Consider the following 18,935-nt stretch of genomic DNA (forward strand, 5'->3'; position numbering starts at 1 on the left):
TTATGAAGAATGCATGTCAGCTGCTGATTATTTTTAACTGAAACTAAATTAATATTTACTTTTCTTTTTGTATCGTAGTTTATGACAACAACAGCTGAAAGCTATTTCAAGAGCTATTTTCAAATGATATATAGATGCTATTTTGGGGCATTTTATTCTTTCATACTTAAAATTTTTATTACTGCATTGTTGAAAGGTGTTTCTTTGTTTGGATTTTATTTTCATATTTTTGTATTTAGTATCTTTGTTTCCACCAGTTTATTTTTCGTACTGAAAATTGTCAACTTGTTTCTTTCGTTTTGTTTTTATGACTCGGTCTTTCATTAAATCCCTTTAATACTTCAAAAGTACTGTTAGTTTATTTTTGGGACAGTTTTAAATCAAAAATACTGTTAGTTTATTTTACATTAGAAATAAAGTTTATGCTGAATTTGTTTCCTCTTGACATGTGTGCAGTCCTATCTCTTCCTACTTTTTTAAGTGATGTTTTTCCTACTTTTCCTAATTTTTAAATTTTTGATTCCTTATTTCCTACTTTTTTCCAAGAAAAACCACTTCGGGGTCTGTTGTAGACTTCTTTTAAACTTTTTTTCTTTTGCAGCACTTCCCCCTGATACACTTTCAGGACACAGAGAGAGGTTTATGAAGCAATTTGAAATGTAATGTACATTTTTTGCACTTTTACTCTTGAGTCTTCATATTTTGTATTTTTATTCTGGTGCAATTTTTTGTTCTTAATTAAATGTTTAATTTATTTGTTTTACAGATTAAAACAATTTTATTTAAGTGCAAGTAACCTCCAGTATTTTAAGCATTTAATTCATGTTCCTTTACTCCCAGAAGTAAGTTATTTCAGTGTGAATTTTATTTCTTTCATATAAAGAATTTTACTTATCTTTTCTAATATTTTCTTTTACGCGTGCATTTGATAACATCACTAAAAGACAGCTGGTAGATGCTCATGTTAGAAATATTTTTTACTTCTGTATATCAAGAATGGGATAATTATTTGAAGCAAGTTAGATAATTTTTACTTTTTTTTTACTTGCAATCTAAAGTTAAGAAATTTGTTTAAAAGCCAGTACTTTCATATCTGTGATATCAGTCATTAAGACCCATAAATAATTTATTTTCAGGAGCCTTAAAACCAGCTTGAAAGTAAGAAAACAATACAAATTTTCTTTTGCTTGTGTATTTTATTACTCACAATTTCAAAATTTATAATCTCACTAGGTACTCAAATTAAGCTATTTTTTTATTGTCAATTGTAAATTACTTAGAAGTTTTGCTGTTTTCAATTTCATGGGAAAAAGTCTTAGCTTGGATACCAGATGAACAAAAATCAGCTTACAATTACTAATGTGAAACCTAACAAGAATTATTAATTAATTATCAATATTAATTTATTTTCATGCTTGCTTAATTTCATTTAGTTTGTTGGCATTTACCAACAGACTAAACCAAATGTTTTCCTGATCTAGATTTATTTATATCTAATATTGTAAATATTCTATTCATTTGTTCAAGTATGTCTTTTCTTTTTTAAATTATACTTTGTATACAGATGAAGACAACTGTTGTATGTCTACAAGTATTGTTACTCTTGAATTAGGCAGTGCTATGTTATGGAAAGGAATATTGTATGGGGATTAATCAAATTAAAATTTTAAGTAATAATTGTAATGATTAATGTTAACATATTTTCCCAGTTTTGTTGCATTGTCATGTAGGGTGGAGGCTTTCTGAATCAAAACATTAATTGGACCATTCTACTGGAAAACAGTCCTTTTGTTCCGTACTTGGCAGCTCATATATTTCATTAAAAATAATACTTTAAAATGGTAATGAACAAAAGAAAAAAAAAAATGTGTAAGAAATCACAAATGTGTGTGTAATTTCTTAAGCAAAAAATTTTGCTACCCTTTAAAATTATTACTTTTTAATGAAATATATGAGCTGTTGCATCCAGGACAACATGGCTACTTTTTTGTAGAATGGCACAATTGGGCTTCATTGCTTTATTTTTTATTTTTTTTTTTTTCCATCAACCAAAATTTCTTGATTGCTGCTATATTTGTTATGAATCAATTGATTTTGTATTAAAACCTATTTGTAACTTTTTTTTCTTTTAAATTCCAGAATCCACCAAATTTTCTAATAGCATCTGACCTAAGTGCTCATGTAAGCCCCGTGGTTATTCTCCCTCCTCATGCAGATACTCCAGAAAATGAAACGGTTGATATGAATCTGGTTGATACTACTGTGCCAAAGTCTTGCGTAAGTGTTTTGGTATTATTATTATCCTCAAGTTTAACTCACTTTCTTCAGTGAACTTTTATGAGTGAACCTCAATCACTTACAAAGACGGCAGTTCTGTGGTCCAGCAATGGCAACCATGGAACAAAATAAAAAAAATGCGTAGCTGAGTTCTTTATTTTACCTTTTATCTGTTAAAATTGTGTATATTTTATTTTATTTTATTTATTTTTTAATTTTTTTGAAAAGAAAGAAGTCATGTTTACATTTGGAACATGTTAAAAATGCATGTTTGATGAAATACATCATACACTTTTTATTGCTAATTTGCTTATAGAATTTATATTTTGATGCACATAATGGATTTCTTTATATCTGCTAAACCAATAACTCACAAATATAGTAAGTGTGAAACACCAATTTCTTCAGAGCTCTGTGAGAAATTCCATTTGTTAAATCCACCTGTAATGCCAGGTTTAAAATATCATCTATTAAACATACATGTGCATGACTACTTACATTAAATAAATCCTGCAACATTGTTGTGGTATTCATGTGCAACATTGTCATGCAAGTACATTTATTTAGGTATGTTGTTTAATTTTTGGGAAGTTATGGTGTGCAAATTTAAATTTTTATTTGGAGAAAAATTAGATTTGGAATTGTTCAGAAAAGTTTTTCTAACTGCAGTTTGGATCAGTTTAACTGTTTACTCTTTGTAGCCAAGCCCTGATGTTTTGGATGGAGTTTTTAGTCACAAAAGTCCTCTTGAGTATCCTCATAGCAATGGATCAAGTTCGCCAGACCAAATGTCAGACAAGTAAGTTTTTCTCTGGCTGTTCAGTCAAGTTGGTATTTTTAAAATTTTATTTTATGGTGAGAAGTTAAAAGTATAATATAATTAACTCTGCTTTCATTTTAATTCCTTAATATTTGTATTCAAAGTCCTCATTTTTCAATAGATATTAATGTTTTATAAAGCCATATCAAAATATCATAAAGCTTTCCACTTCTGAAAATATGTTATAAGATTTTTAAAAATTTAAAAATAAAATGCATAAACATGAGAAAAATGTCAAAACTTTTCCAAAAGTAGGATTTTATTTTAAAAAAATATTGAAAAAGCTATTCAGGTTTTTTCCTTCCTTCTTCTTTTTTTCTTTTTTACTTTTGAGGGGGAAGGGACATTGTTTACGGTCATTAATGTTTCATCATATATAGTTATTAATGTTTCATTGTGTATAGTCATTAATGTCAGGGAAAATTGTTTTTCTTTTCTCCGTAGAAATTTTCTTTTTTCATTAATTTCTTTATTTGATACCGGAGGCATACAAATATGTTATTTCATTATCAGTTTTTAAATTACTTGATAATCCCAAGTGGTCAGCACCCATGGCTGCTCATAAGACCCTTTTTGAAAGAGATGAGAAGTTGTTTTTTCTTAGTGCTTATCCTTTTGCTTTTACAAAATTCAAGCTCTTTTGTAATATTACACCTGAAATTACTTACTCTAACGATAGTTATGTTTGTAAAAAAATATTAAATGGTTCTAGGTTTAAAAAGAACATAGTTTTGTCTCTTTAAAAGGAATGAATCTAAAAATAATTACTTTGACAATGCATTTTATGTCACACATTCCATTTTGATTGTGCATCAATAATTCAACTGTAAAATTTCATCTTTTAAATCCTTTCCAATTTTTTCACCTTTCTTTAGTGCAAACTTAATTTTTGAGGTGCTCTTTATCAGTGGCGGATTGAGTAAAGAAATCAACCCTGGCATAAAGGGATATTTGCGGCCCCATGGCTCCGAAAAATACTAATTTTTACAAAAATGATTGGGAAACGATATCACTTAAATATGAGGAAATTATTCAGAAAAATTAAATACTTTCTTTTAAACAAAATTTAACAAATGGGATTCTTTTCTGTGTTTTAATGGTGAACAATTGATACAAGATAAGCTAAACCTTGTAATAATCTATTTAAGTATTTTTAAGTGCCTGGCGCTTGATTATTTCCGTAATGATATCTTCTAACATTACTTCAGTTAGAATAGGGAGGTTATTAGGGAGACGAGGGGTGTGTTCGACCCCTTAATTTTGTCAAACACATATATCAATACAGAGAGAGAAAGGGAGTAGATTATTTTTCTTGCTTATGGGAGTCATTAAATATTAGCATTATATAAGCCTAATTGTAAGTTTAACATTAAGTCTGAAATATAGGGTCCTGGTGTCTCTCCCCCAAAATTTTTCAAAGTCCTAAAAATGCAATTTTAGATGATCTCTGGTGATGTTAGGGAGAGTGGAGGTTCGAGGGTATTCCTCCAACAATTTTTTGGAAGTGAAACTCCAAAATGACATTTATATATTATCCTCAGTTATGTTAGGAAGATGGAATCCGGGAAAATTTCAAAATATTAGCTCTGAAAACGCAGTTTCAAAAGATTTTGGCTGATGCTAGGGAAAGGAGCAACAGCCACCAAGAATTTTTTTGAAATTGAAATCTTAAAAAGGTGACTGTAAGCTTTTTTTTTCTTTGAGATAAACTAGGACATCAATAATTATTCAAAAGTTAAGTTCCAAAAACAAAACTTTTACCAACTTTCGATGATTTTAGGAGGAGGAGATATGGCGGGGCTCTCCTTGGATTTTTTTTTGAAATTGAATCATTAAAAATGAGATTTCTGACGTGCTTTGCTGATTATGAGGAAGGGGTGGGGTGGGGGGGGGGGCTTTCCTTGAAATTTTTCAATGCTGTAGACTTGAAAACGGAGTTATAAATGATCTTTCATATTGTTACTAAGAAGAGAGAATTGAGAGCTTTCACCCAGTAAACAATCGAAACTTCGAAAAGAGAAAGAGAGGGGTAATATTTAATGCGGAAAGATGAGGTTAATGGACAATGGAAGATATAAAGCTCTGGTGTACCTGTGAGTGCATGACACCATGACATGGACTTTTACATGGTATGGGTCTTCAACCATAGGTTTGAACCTTTCAAGGGATATTGAGTGAGAGAAATTAAATATTTAATTTTTGCGTAAAAAATTTTTTCGCACATTTCGGAGGTCTTTAGTTAAATAATCTTTTTAATACAGAATTTTGGATGCTTCAAATTGTGTTTTAAGATTGCTTTTTCTGGTAAAGCTTTATTAAAAGAATAATTTTTGTCACTTTTATTGCAATTATTATGAACTACAATTCATAACAATTGGGAATTGCCATTCATAAGTAAAGTAAATGTGAATTGCAATTTATAGATGAAATTGAAAAATGGACAAAATTATTTTAACTTTTAAGTACTGCTCTTGTTTTTCTGATTTTTATTGCATTACTAAAATGAAATTGGCGGCCTCATTTGTGAAAAACTGGGCTGGTGCAGCACCCCCATGACCCCTTTAGCGACGGCCTTGCGCCCTCCATCCACAGGCTTGAGCCCATGTGTAAAAAGGAATTGAAGCTAGAGAATTTATGTAGCGGTATTTACATTTTGCTGTTTGTAGACAAGGCAACTGATCAGCCCAAAACATGAGCGGCCCACCGAGCAAATGCCAGGTGGCTTGCTGTGTGTATCTGCCACTGCTCTTTATGACTAAATTCTATTATGTGCATCTATTTTGCTATGCATGACAGAGCTATTTGTATTTTTAGGGATCTCTTAATTGAACGTTTGCAAAAAGATATTGAGATGCTGAGAATGGATTTTCAAAGGATGAAAATTGAGGTAATTTCGACTTTCTTCTGGCTTCAGTAGTCAATCGTTTTTATAAATCCAGGATGATGCAAGAGTCATTCAACCTGTTATAAAATATTTCATTTAAAAAGTACTAATTATTTAGCTTGTTGGCAATACTTTTCAGAATGACATGTTGTTTTTGTATTCCATACACACTGTTACTTTCAGTAACTTTTTTGTTAGTAGCATGAGCAAGATAAACTTTTCCCTGGATTAGGAATGTTTGCCGAATGCAAGATCTTTTCTTATTAGCATATGGATTTTTTGACAAACTAAATTCTTGTATTCTGGCTACTAACATAGCCTGTGAAATTAAATAATCAGTCTTCATCTCTATAGAGCACAATATCAACTTTTTCTCTTCTAATGTCCATAGTGATCAATAATAACTTAATTGTGTAATTTTATCAGGAACTTTCAATTCTTGAATAATTCAAACACACACAATGCAATAATTCGAACACTGTAAGCGTGAAACACCAGTTTCTTCAGAGCTCTGAGAAAAATTACATTTGTTAAATCCACCTGTAATGCCAGTTTTCTGAGACTCTTAAATTTAAACTCAGCATTTTGCTTTTTAACTTGACTATTTTGTGCTGACCCAGTAAAATTGGGTGCCAACTTTTTCAGTCTCCAACATTTCCAGTTTACAGAAAACTAGTTATCTATCGAAAAAAAAAATTGTCTGGTTGGGCGCAGAAATACTTAGAAGTTAGTTATTGAAGGCCTCAACTTTGGCATCAAACAAATCAGTTAGAAAATTTCGCCGAATGTATAGAATTGTTTAATCCTAGAAAATGAAATTTAACAAATTGACAAACTAAAAGCTACTAAATGTGTCAGTGTTCACTGCACGTGGAATATGAAAATGAAAATGAGGTATCATACTGAAAAGTATAGAGTTGTCAGAAAGCAAGATAAGTTGCATTTAAAATTAGTTGTATTTTTTAAGTTAAAATATTTTATAATGGGCTACATGAGTTTTGGGTCGCCCTTTTCAACTGCAGTCAAACCTCCTTTAATGGACACTCCCCGTTAGCGGACATTTCTGAATCTCCAGACCCTCGAGATAGGCGTATAATGTATTTCACTCTTCGTTAAAAGACACTCCCGTTAGCAGACCGTAAATCAGCCGAGTTTCGTTTTATTTTTCTGTGTCTGGTAAAATTTTGCTCAGCACTGCTTTCATAACAAGCATTTTTTCTACTCCTTTAGGATGTTCTAGGGCAAACCAGTACCAATGAGAGGATTGCACCCCTTTTGCTCCGAAAACGAGCCATTCAAGACGAACGAACTATTAAGTCAAACCTTGAAAGTTTTTTTTTTCATTTTATGCATGAAATTCCAGCAAAAAATGGAAGAAAAAAAAATCTTTCTCATTTTACACAGTACTTTGCTTAATCAGTTTGCATAGGAGAGGAATGCATTCAAAAAAAAAAGAAAAGAAACTCGTGCAACTTAAGGGTATTCCCCCCCCCCCCCCCCCCCCCCCCACTAAATTTTGGGAAATGAGCGTCAGCGCCATGTCTTTTCCCTCCAGACGCTGATGAGAAATCAGCACAGTATTGCCAGATTAAATGAAAAGTATCCGATTGGGCTACATTTTGCTGCGATCTAAAACTTTATTGAGCAGAATTTACAGAATTATCCTATCGCATTTCAGATAAATGATGTAACACATAAAAAATGCCTTCCTATTCTATTTTCCCGAAAAATTCAGCGGGTTATTTACTTATTGGGTAAGTATACTTGTATAAGCACTACTAGCGCTACTTATTAATTTAATACAAAATTAAAATGTCATTGTAAATTCAAATTCCCCAATAGCAGACACTCCCCGTTAACGGACATGAACTTTGGTCCAGACGGTGTCCTCTATTGGGAGGTTTGACTGTATGTTAAAATGGTATTTAATATTTATGTTGTTCATATTGTCGCCTCAGAGCAACAGTAAGATATTCTAGTGTTATTTCTGGGATTAAATATCTTACTATTGCTCTGAAGTGACGATATGAGAGTTATGGAAAGTTTCTTTTGTGCTGCAAGTAGAAATTAGCATTATTTAATTATAAAATAAAACAATTTCAATATAGGATAACGAGAATAACGAATCGATATAGGTGTATTTCATACTGTGTTTTAGTTTGAAAATATAAATTTAATGCCTGTGTCTTCACAGTTTTTAGCTTTGAAGTTATTTTGTTAATATTTTTAAGACCATGGCCAAAGTGCATGAATATTGTTCCAATCCATTAGTTGCACTAAATTCCATTCTAGAATTCTTGCTTGTGCCTCATGTGATTTCCATTTAAAATGTTTTTTGACCTCTTAATTGGCAATTTTTCTATTACTCTAGAAGAAAACAACCCAAATCATGTATAATTTTAATGACCTACTGCAAAAAATTAGGTAGCATTTTTCAAAAAACTTCCATATTGTAGTGGCCAATCTCTTTATCACTCTGCTCTCAGAAATAACATCCTGAGTTAAGGAAACTTCGAAGTCAACCCAAACTTTAAATTATTAGATTGATTATTGCTTGAAAAATTTCCTAAAGCGATGCAGTATGATTCACAGATCTATAATTACCTACCTTATAATATTCCAATGAGTTTTATGCAGCAGTTCACATATCTTCCTTCATCAGCATTTAAGTCACTGAGTAATCTTTTGACTCTTATTTTCACAAGTGATAAACATTCATTGTTTTGCTCTCTCTGAAGTAAAATGGGGTTCTGATTATGTAAGTTTTTGATATATAACCGTTTTTCTCACCCAAAATTTTATTTCCAGGTTAAACTTTTAAAAGCCAAACATTTTAAAGTAAAGTCTTGAAGCATGTGATCCACAAAAAATGTACATTTAAATGATTTCGTATAACTTTTTCTGCCATAAACTATTCATTAGTTATTTACTCATTTTTTCTGACTTCGTTTTATTGCTTTTTAGTATGAGAGAAAAATTGATGATTTTAAACGCCAAATGGTTGGTCTTGAAGCACATATAACTGAGCAAGACCAAACTATCAAGAACCTAAAAGATGTAAGTAGCTTTAAATGCTGCTTTTAATTGCAGATATCTGCTTTTGAATCACAATTATTAATTCTGACTTATTCTTTTCTTAAGGAAAACGATAGTTTGAAGCAAAATGATACCATAGAAGATTCATCTGAACTTAACCTGAAGCTAAATGAAGCGGAAAGTAAGTTGTTTTTTTCCCAAATTTTGCACTTTTTTAAATTTTAATGTAATTTCTAAAACGGTAATTTTTTTTTTCTAATGCATCACCATAAATTACGGTCTTAGGTGACACAAGAATGATAAATGATCATCAGAATTCTATTATTATGTCATTTGAGGGAGATAGATTAAATAAATTATTGTGCTTGAAATATATGATTTATTTGTAGCACATGTTCTTTTCACTAGTTAATTGTTCTGATTCATTGCAATAGCTTGTTTATTCAATAACTGAGGACAACATTTGAGGCAGTTAGAAGCAAAGGGATGTCAGTGGATATCTTCAAGTTTTGAATATAACACGTTTCCAGTTCCGGTCTTAGGTAGGTTGTCATAGCAAGTTTTTCTAAATCATGCTGTATAGCAGCACACCTACCAGGGCTATTAGTACTATTTCTTACACCAAAACAGAGAAGTTCCCCTTCCATTTGTACTGGTTATCTCCAAATTTTTAATTTTTGCACTTGCATCCCTTTGCTGCCCCCCTCCCCTACTGCCTCATTTTATATTTTATCAACTAACTTAAAATATCTTATTGAAAACTATACTATTATATTTACCATCAAAAGTACTGTTTTCGCAGAAATAAGTTTATTGACACTTTTGATGCTTTCTGTACAAGAAAGCTACAGTTTTTGAATGAAGATTAAAACACCTGTCTAATTTCAGAATTTCATGAATGTTTTAGAGCAAAATAGGCAACTTCATATTGTTAAATGAAATGAGCAAAATGTTAGGCTTATAAAAGACTCTTTGTATTAAAAAGTATTCTGTTCGACATGCATACTTGATTAGCAGATACTTTAAAATTTTATACCATTATAGTCATTAATTGCAAAAGTCATATTTGTACATTCCACTGTTTTATCAAACTGATATTGATGTGGTAATATATTCATTTTTATTCGATTATTATGTGTGTTTGTATTTATTTTTAGTATTAAAGGATTGATAAAAGTACTTTTGAATGAGTGTAACTTATTACTAATGCTCGAACATTAGTAATTCATAAATATGTTTCAATTGAAGCAACTCTAAACTTTTAGAGTTTTAAGTTTTTTTATTCTGATTGTTGGCCAAAATTGCCAACTTCGATAGCTCTAAGGTACAAAAAAGCACTTAAACACCTTGCACAAAAAACACCTTTATTAGCGACACTCTGACGCTGCAAAACAAGCACATTACACTCTCAAAAAACAGAACCTGACAGACTGAATTAACCATCAGTTATAAACTTGGGCCGGGTAGCGGCGGTTACAGCATTTTATGCTAATTTGCATAAACATACCGCCGGCCTTGATAAATTTTACAAAAATTTTCAAAACGTTAATCATTCATATTAAAGAAAACTTCATAAAGAAAGCAATGAAAAGAAAGTCCTTCACAAAATACACAATAATATAGCACTAATACAAAATAACACTAAGCACAAATCAATTTTCAATTGGTAAAACGAATGTCGAAACCGGGTTTCGGAACCATATGTTTATGCAAATTAGCATATAATGCTGTAACCGCCGCTACGCGGCCCAAGTTTATAACTGATGGCTAATTCAGTCTGTTAAGTTCAGTTCTGTTCTTTGAGAGTGTAATGTGTTTGTGTTGCAGCGCCAGAGTGTCGCTAATAAAGGTGTTTTTTTGCACAAGGTGTTAAGTGCTTTTTTGACTTAGAGCTATCGAAGTTGGTAATTTTGGCCAACAAATATGGTCCGTCTCACAGGAGCTGTGTGGATATACGCTCCTAAGAATCAGTGAAAGTCGAGTGATACAGTGCATTTAGTTGCGAAAGTATTACACATATATCGTTATAAGGTAAGTGAACGCTTATACGATTGTACCATGTCTGAAACTCTTAAAGAACTATTATCGAGAAAGCGAGTTCTCAAAATACAACTTACGAAGTTCAAACAAAAGGTATCTATAACTGAGTTTGAAATTAGTGACTTTGAACTATTAGAACGTAAGCATAAAGATTTAGAATTGGAATTAAATGCTTGTTTTAAATCTATTTATGTTGCATGTAATGAAGATGCTACTGAGTCTTTTGAAAAAGAGCAAGAAGAAATTAACGATGTTTTAGATGAATTGGCCTATGAATTACACCGAAAGCATTCAAAAGCGAAAAGTGACTTTTAGGTCAATTCGAGGGTTGAATCAAACTCGAATGCTGAGACAAATGTTAAGTTGCCTAAAATGAACTTACCGTCGTTTTCAGGAAATTTGCACGAGTGGCTTTCCTTTAAAGATATATTTCTTGCAAGCATTCATCAGAACAAGAATTTGTCTGATGCAATGAAATTACAATACAGTAAACTCCCGATTATCCGCGGAATTGGGTGGCACAAGTGCCGCGGATAATAAAAATCGCGGATAACCGCAAAAAGACTAAAATAGGGGACAAATCAGGTAAAAATTGTCCTATCTCAAATTCTTAACTGTATTGATGCATAACACTTTCTGCAAACAGTGAAAATATATATAGAGTACAGTACAAATGTTTTGTATTTTTGCACAACCGAACTTAAAATCAATAACAAACAAGTGTATGAACGATGAAGAACGCACAAAAATAATAATAATAATAAAATTAAAATAAATCAATCAATCAAGCAAAAACAACTGAGTGTAAATTTACAATTTTACAAAAAAAAAAAAAAAACAGCCACTGGTATTCGCTTTTTACTGCGAAAATACATGTTCGTGATTGTTGATTGATTCGCGGATAATCCGCCCCGCGGATAAACCGCTCGCGGATAATCGGGAGTCTACTGTATTTAAAATCATCGTTAAAAGGCGATGCTTTTCAGATTGATCAATCGATTTCAATTGTAGATAGTAATTATGCAGTAGCTTGGTCTCTGCTAGAGGAATGTTATTCAAATTCCCGGGAACAAGTTTATGCTCATCTAAAGTGCTTTTTTAGAATTCCTGCAATTCAAAATGAATCTGCCGCAGCAATCTTAAATTTAATAGATATAAGCACTGAGTGTGTGAGGTCTTTAGAAATGTTAGATCAAAAGGTAGTTGGTTTTTCGTCTGTAATTCTAACTTTTATTTTAAGTCAAAAGTTAGATACAAACACTAAGCTATGGTGGGAAAGGAATCTGAAAAAAGATAATTTGTCGAAGGTATCGGAATTATTAGACTTTTTGAAAGATCATGCGCGTACTTTAAATGCTTCAAAAACAAATGTAAATGTTAAGCAAAACCAGGCAAAAACGGCCGCAATGGTTTCCGGTGTAGTAGATAAAGTTTTGCAAAAGTGCATAATTTGCGGTAAAGGAAATCATAACATTTCCTCTTGCTATCAATTTCTTAAATTAAACGCAAGAGATAGAGTAAAAGCTCTTAAGAAGCACAATTTATGTTTTCTGTGTTTTGATAGAAATCATGCCTCAAGAAATTGTGTTTCAAAATCTCTGTGTAATACTTGCAATAAAAAGCATAATACTCTTTTATGTTTTGATACCGGGAAAAAATCTAATTTGCTTACTGGTTCGCGAGGTCAGTTGAACGCAGTGGAAGTAAATACTAACGAGATTTCCCAGGGGGTCGTATTAGAATCAAACATAAATCATTTGAACGTAGATGCGAGTCCGTTTGAACCAATTAGTGACAAGCAAAGTTTTGCAGGGTATTTCCAACGAATCGTTTCAACCGAAGAGAGTTTTATTAAGTACAGCGATTGTTTATATCAAAAGTAGGGTTGGAAATTTCTTTCCTGCTAAGTGTTTGTTAGATTGTGGCTCGCAGAGTCAATTTATGAGTTGCGAATTAGCGGACAAATTAGAACTGAGAAAAGAAAAAGCAAATGTTTCCGTATCTTGTTTGACTGGGGTGTCAATGAATGTTAAATTTAAAACGTCAGCTGTGATTCGAAACAAGGGTGGAGGTTATTCTCGGGTATTGGATTTTTTAATTGTTCCGAAAATAACTCAAATTACTCCTGCTAGTCATGTAACTATCTCGGAGATGGGAATATTTCAGAATGTTAACTTAGCTGATTCTGAGTTTAATAAACCAAGGAAAATTGAATTGCTATTAGGAGCAGAAGTGTTCTTAGAATTATTAAGATTTGGTCAATTGCATGTACCTAATTCTAATTTAGTATTGCAAAATACCTTGTTTGGCTTTATAGTGGGTGGTAGTACCAAAGATAATTCCCAGCCTAAAGACTTTCATTGCGGGTTAATTAATGAGGCAGAATTAACTATGGAAATCAAGAAATTCTGGGAAATTGAAAATATTGACGAAACAGATCAATTTAAAAGTTCCGAAGAAATTGAGTGCAATAAGCATTTCTTAAAAACTCACAAACGAGATCAATCGGGAAGATTTGTAGTTCAAATGCCTTTTAAACAGGATCCGCGGTTATTAGGAGATTCGAAACAAATCGCCATAAAAAGGTTAAATTCTTTATGGAATCGATTGAACAAAAATCCAATGCTCGCAGATTTGTATTGTAAATTTATGACGGAGTACGAACGTTTAGGTCACATGGAAAGAGTAATGGAAACTAAAGACCCTACTCCATGTTATTATTTACCTCATCACGGTGTCTATAGGCCTGAGAAAAACTCAACAAAACTTAGAGTAGGGTTTAATGGTTCGCAGATAACTTCTACAGGGGAATCGTTAAATTCCTTGCAAATGAATAGCAGAGTTATCCAAGAAGATTTGTTTTCTATAATTTTAAGGTTCAGGACTTACCGTTATGCATTTACTGCAGATGTCCGAATGATGTACAGAATGATTAATGTGGATGAGAGTCAACGTGACTTGCAAAGAATTGTATGGAAAAATTCTAAAAATGAAAAGGTCAAGACTTATAGGTTATGTACGGTAACATATGGTACAACAAGCGCACCATACCTCGCCATGAGATGTCTCAAGCAGTTAAGTGCAGATGGGGAACAGCAGTATCCAAAAGCTTCAACCATTGTGAAGTCAGACTTCTATATGGACGATGTTCTGACCGGAGTGGCGGATTTAGAGACTGCGAAGGATCTTAAAGGGGAAATTATAAAACTGTTAGGAAGTTGTGGAATGCATCTTCACAAGTGGTGCGGCAATCATCCAGAGTTGATTGATACATCATCAGCTGCAGATTGCTACGATTTTGATAAGCTGAGTGACACGAAAACTTTAGGACTGTTATGGAAATCACAGAATGATGTTTTTGCTTTTAATTTATCCTGTGAAGATCAACCTAAAGTTACGAAAAGAACTGTCTTATCTAAAATTGCGCGGATATTCGATCCATTGGGGTTGCTTGGCCCCATAGTAACAAAAGCTAAAATTATTCTTCAGCGCTTATGGAAGTTAAAAGTAGACTGGGATGAATCTCTACCTAAAAAAGAAACTGAAGAATGGCTTCGGTTTATTCATGCCCTGAAGAAAATTAGTAACGTTTACGTCGACAGATATGTTCTGACTGAAACTCCAGTTGTCAAGACAATTGTTGGATTTTCCGATGCTTCAGAATGTGCGTATGGAGCTTGCGTTTATATTGTTTCGTCCAATGCAAGAAACTCATCCTGCTGCAAATTACTCTGCAGCAAAAGCAGAGTTGCTCCAATTAAAACCGTTACAGTTCCACGGCTGGAATTGTGTGCAGCAGTGCTATTAGCGAAGTTGGTGACAAAAGTGCTAAGAGTTCTCAAATTAAAGGATAATTTGATTTACTTTTACTCTGACAGTACTATAGTGCTAGCGTGGCTACAAAGATCACCATGTGAGTTAAAAACTTTTGTTGCCTCACGAGTAGCTACAATTCAGCGATTGACAGATATCAATCGCTGGTTTCACGTAAAATCGGAGGAGAATGCGGCTGATTTGGTATCGCAAGATTTAGACCCTGAACAATTGATAAATAATGACTTTTTGTTTAACGGTCCACCTTTTCTAAAGCAGGACACTCCTAATTTTCCTTTCGATCATGAAAATGTGGTACTTGGTGATGAATCTTCTCTAAAAGAGATTAAATGTTTGACTGTTGAAAACCTACCTACTGTAGTGTTAAAAAATGACTGTGATTTTTCTTTTGTAAATGAATTTTTAAAATTAAGTAATAATTATGACAAAATTCGTCGCATACTTTGTTATGTTCGTAGGTTTATTCATAATTTAAAAAGTAAAGATAATAGATTAACTGGAGTTATCACTTCAAAAGAAATATGTGATGCTGAAATTTTAGTTATTAGAGCAGCACAATTATCTTTAAATGATAAATGTAAAACAAAAAGGGCAGGTAAGTTGTGTAATTTAAATCCATTTATTGATGAAAATGGTGTCCATAGAGTAGGTGGTTGGCTTGAAAAAGCATCTTTGCCTTTCAATCATAAATGTCCTATTCTTTTGCCAAAAAACTCTAAGTTAAGTGAAATTATATTTTATACCTATCATTTAAAATTACTGCATGCAGGTCCGCAAGCTTTATTAAATGTTGTTCGTAATAAATTTTAACCTTTAGGAGGTAGAAATTTAGCTAGAAAATGTGTTCATTCCTGTGTTACTTGTTTTAAGTGTATACCTATTTTAACTTCTCAAATTATGAGTAACTTACCTAGTGAAAGGGTAAATATTTCTTATGTCTTTAATTACACGGGTTTGGATCTATGCGGTCATTTCTACGTTAAGTTTAAAAATCAACGAAAGGGTGTTCTGAATAAAGTTTACATTTGTGTATGTATATGTTTTGTAACCCGAGCAATTCATCTTGAATTGCTCGCAGATTTAACTACAGATGCCTTAATAGCAACTCTTAAAAGATTTTTTGCTAGACGCGGAAAGTGTTCCAAAATATTTACAGATAATGCGACCAATTTCGTTGGAGCCAATGCTCAGTCAAAAAAGTGGTATAGTATGATTAATTTTCCAGATGAAAAATTAGCTTCTTTCTTTAATTCTGAAGGTATTGATTGGTCGTACATCCCTCCTAAATCCCCCCATTTTGGTGGACTTTGGAAGGCTGGTGTAAAATCTGTTAAACACCATTTGAAACGAGTAATGTCAAATTTAAGACTCACTTATGAGGAATTTGAAACTGTAATTATTCAAATTGAAGGGGTTTTAAATTCGCGACCTCTTACTTCTTTGTCAAATGATGATGTTAACTTTCAATGTATAACCCCAGGTCACTTTTTAGTTGGTAGGCCAATTTCTGCAATTGCAGAGCCTCAACTACTTGATATAAATGATAACAGGTTAAGCCGCTGGCAAAGAACCACTAAGGTAGTCCAAACAATTTGGAAAAAATGGAAAACGGACTATTTAAGCACACTTCAGCAACGCTCAAAATGGATGTTTGCAAAGGATAATGTTAAATTGGGCTCTTTAGTTTTGATAAAGGACAGTTTGCTATGTTGCAAGTGGTTACTTGGTAGGATTGTGCAACTGCATAAGGGTTCCGATGATAAGGTTAGAGTTGTGAAGATTCGAACTGCAACAGGTGAACTTAAACGATCAGTAAACAAGATTGTTCTTTTACCAATTGAAAATTGATTTGTGCTTAGTGTTATTTTGTATTGTGCTATTGTGTATTTTGTGATGGACTCTTTGTTCTTTTTTTTTTCATTGATTTCTTTATGAAGTTTTCTTTAATATGAATGATTAACGTTTTGAAAATTTTTGTAAAATTTATCAAGGCCAGCGGTATGTTTATGCAAATTAGCATATAATGCTGTAACCGCCGCTACGCGGCCCAAGTTTATAACTGATGGCTAATTCAGTCTGTTAAGTTCAGTTCTGTTCTTTGAGAGTGTAATGTGTTTGTGTTGCAGCGCCAGAGTGTCACTAATAAAGGTGTTTTTTTGCACAAGGTGTTAAGTGCTTTTTTGACTTAGAGCTATCGAAGTTGGTAATTTTGGCCAACAAATATGTGGTCCGTCGAGCTGGAGTTTCGGAATTTGTTGGCCAAAATTGCCAACTTCGATAGCTCTAAGGTACAAAAAAGCACTTAAACACCTTGCGCAAAAAACACCTTTATTAGCGACACTCTGGCGCTGCAAAACAAGCACATTACACTCTCAAAAAACAGAACCTGACAGACTGAATTAGCCATCAGTTATAAACTTGGGCCGCGTAGTGGCGGTTACAGCATTTTATGCTAATTTGCATAAACACTGATTGTTCATCAATTTTCACACTTTATTAACTTTAGAAAAAGCCAAAGTTCAAGAAGAAAAATTTTGTAAAATGAAAGAAGTTTATGCCAAGCTTAGAGAAGAACACATAGGTCTTCTACGAGGGGTGAGAGTTCAATGATTGATTTTTATTAACCTCCTCTGATTTTTTAAAAATACTTATTTATTTATTTTGTACTAAATTTTTCTTTAACATTTCTTTTAGAAAGCTGAATTGGATAAGCAGCTATCTATGTTAAAAACATCAGCTGAAACAGTTGAAAGTGAAAAACAGGTATGTTTATTGAACAATATTTAAAAGAATAACAATAAAAAACCTAGTCCAAAGAATCAAACTCTGGGAGAAATCAGTGTAGATAATGCATAAATATTTTGCATAAAAATAAGCTTGCTCTGTCCAGTCCATATTTTGGTTCGATGTTCTTTGGTACTGACTTTAAAAAGGAAAAAAGCTGAATGAAAGAGCTGCTGTTTTAGAAAAAACAAACTGTTTTGTTGTTAAAAATCGAAGTACATAAATTTTCGGCCCTATAAATTATTTTTTAAGTGGCTCAATATGATCACAGTACAGTGGAACCTGTGTATAACGATACTGTCTATAACGATAACCTGCCTATAACAATATTTTTTTTTTGGCCCCAGCAAAAATGTCAGCAGGAATAATCAAACTGTCTATAACGATAACCTGTCTATTACAATATTTTTTTTAGGTCCCAACAGTATCGTTGTAAACAGGTTTTACTGTACACAGCTGATGAAAAGAATAGAAGAAAATGTTTCTCAATAATCTTTGATTATGTTGATGTATATGTTATTTTGTACTACTCTGCTTTTCGAGTCAGATAAAAATTACTAATAATAATAAAAATCATTTGAATTTTGATGTTTTGAATTCAAATTATGGTTTTTGCTATCACAAATTGCTATTTGACCCAACTCGTTGGGTATCTTGTTTCTACAAATGAAATGGAATAGAAATGTCCAAGAAATTTGCACCTGTTTAATTATGACTGGTGATTTTCTGGAATAGGTAATGTGAGACATACCCATAAAAAAAGAAGGTGTGATTAGGATGTAAAAATTAAGATTTGAAAATAAAGATGTAAAAATAAAGATTTTAAGCCCAATACCCACCAGTATACTTATCATAAAGATTATTTACAGCTTATAAAGTTATCTATTTTTATTTCTTATGAATCTTAAAGGATGGGAATTAGTATTCTGGAATTTTGCATGAAGAATTGAAGTTCATCTTATAGGTGTTTTTTTTCCAGAAAAAACATATTTTTACACAAAAAATCCTATTTTTAATGTGAAGTCGCTTGAGTTAAACCCTAAAAAAATATGAATGAAATAAAACCGCACACGATTTGTAACTGTGATGAGGAAAATTTTGCTCTCTAGATAAATATTGAAAACAATCATTGTCTCATTCCCCTTAAAATTCCTAAATTTCCTAAAAAAATTTCAGCTCCTATAATTGTACTAAAATTTTGTTGGTGTTCCTAAACAAAAATTTGAAAATTTCACAGTGGTCTCTTTATGAGAATTTAAG

At 32.3% G+C, this 18,935-nt stretch overlaps 1 protein-coding gene across 1 annotated transcript in view; it reads left to right on the forward strand.

Annotated features, from left to right (window-relative positions):
• Positions 1-18,935, forward strand: part of LOC129219721 (huntingtin-interacting protein 1-like) — a 62,661-nt gene that overhangs the window by 11,648 nt on the left and 32,078 nt on the right. The window contains 9 exon segments of the mRNA XM_054854008.1: positions 602-659; positions 767-842; positions 2,140-2,277; positions 2,979-3,076; positions 5,912-5,984; positions 8,946-9,038; positions 9,123-9,198; positions 17,398-17,486; positions 17,586-17,654. Of these exon segments, the coding sequence (XP_054709983.1) occupies positions 602-659; positions 767-842; positions 2,140-2,277; positions 2,979-3,076; positions 5,912-5,984; positions 8,946-9,038; positions 9,123-9,198; positions 17,398-17,486; positions 17,586-17,654 (770 nt within the window).

The sequence above is a fragment of the Uloborus diversus genome, chromosome 4 (assembly GCF_026930045.1).
Source record: "Uloborus diversus isolate 005 chromosome 4, Udiv.v.3.1, whole genome shotgun sequence".
NCBI classification, from domain to species: domain Eukaryota; kingdom Metazoa; phylum Arthropoda; class Arachnida; order Araneae; family Uloboridae; genus Uloborus; species Uloborus diversus.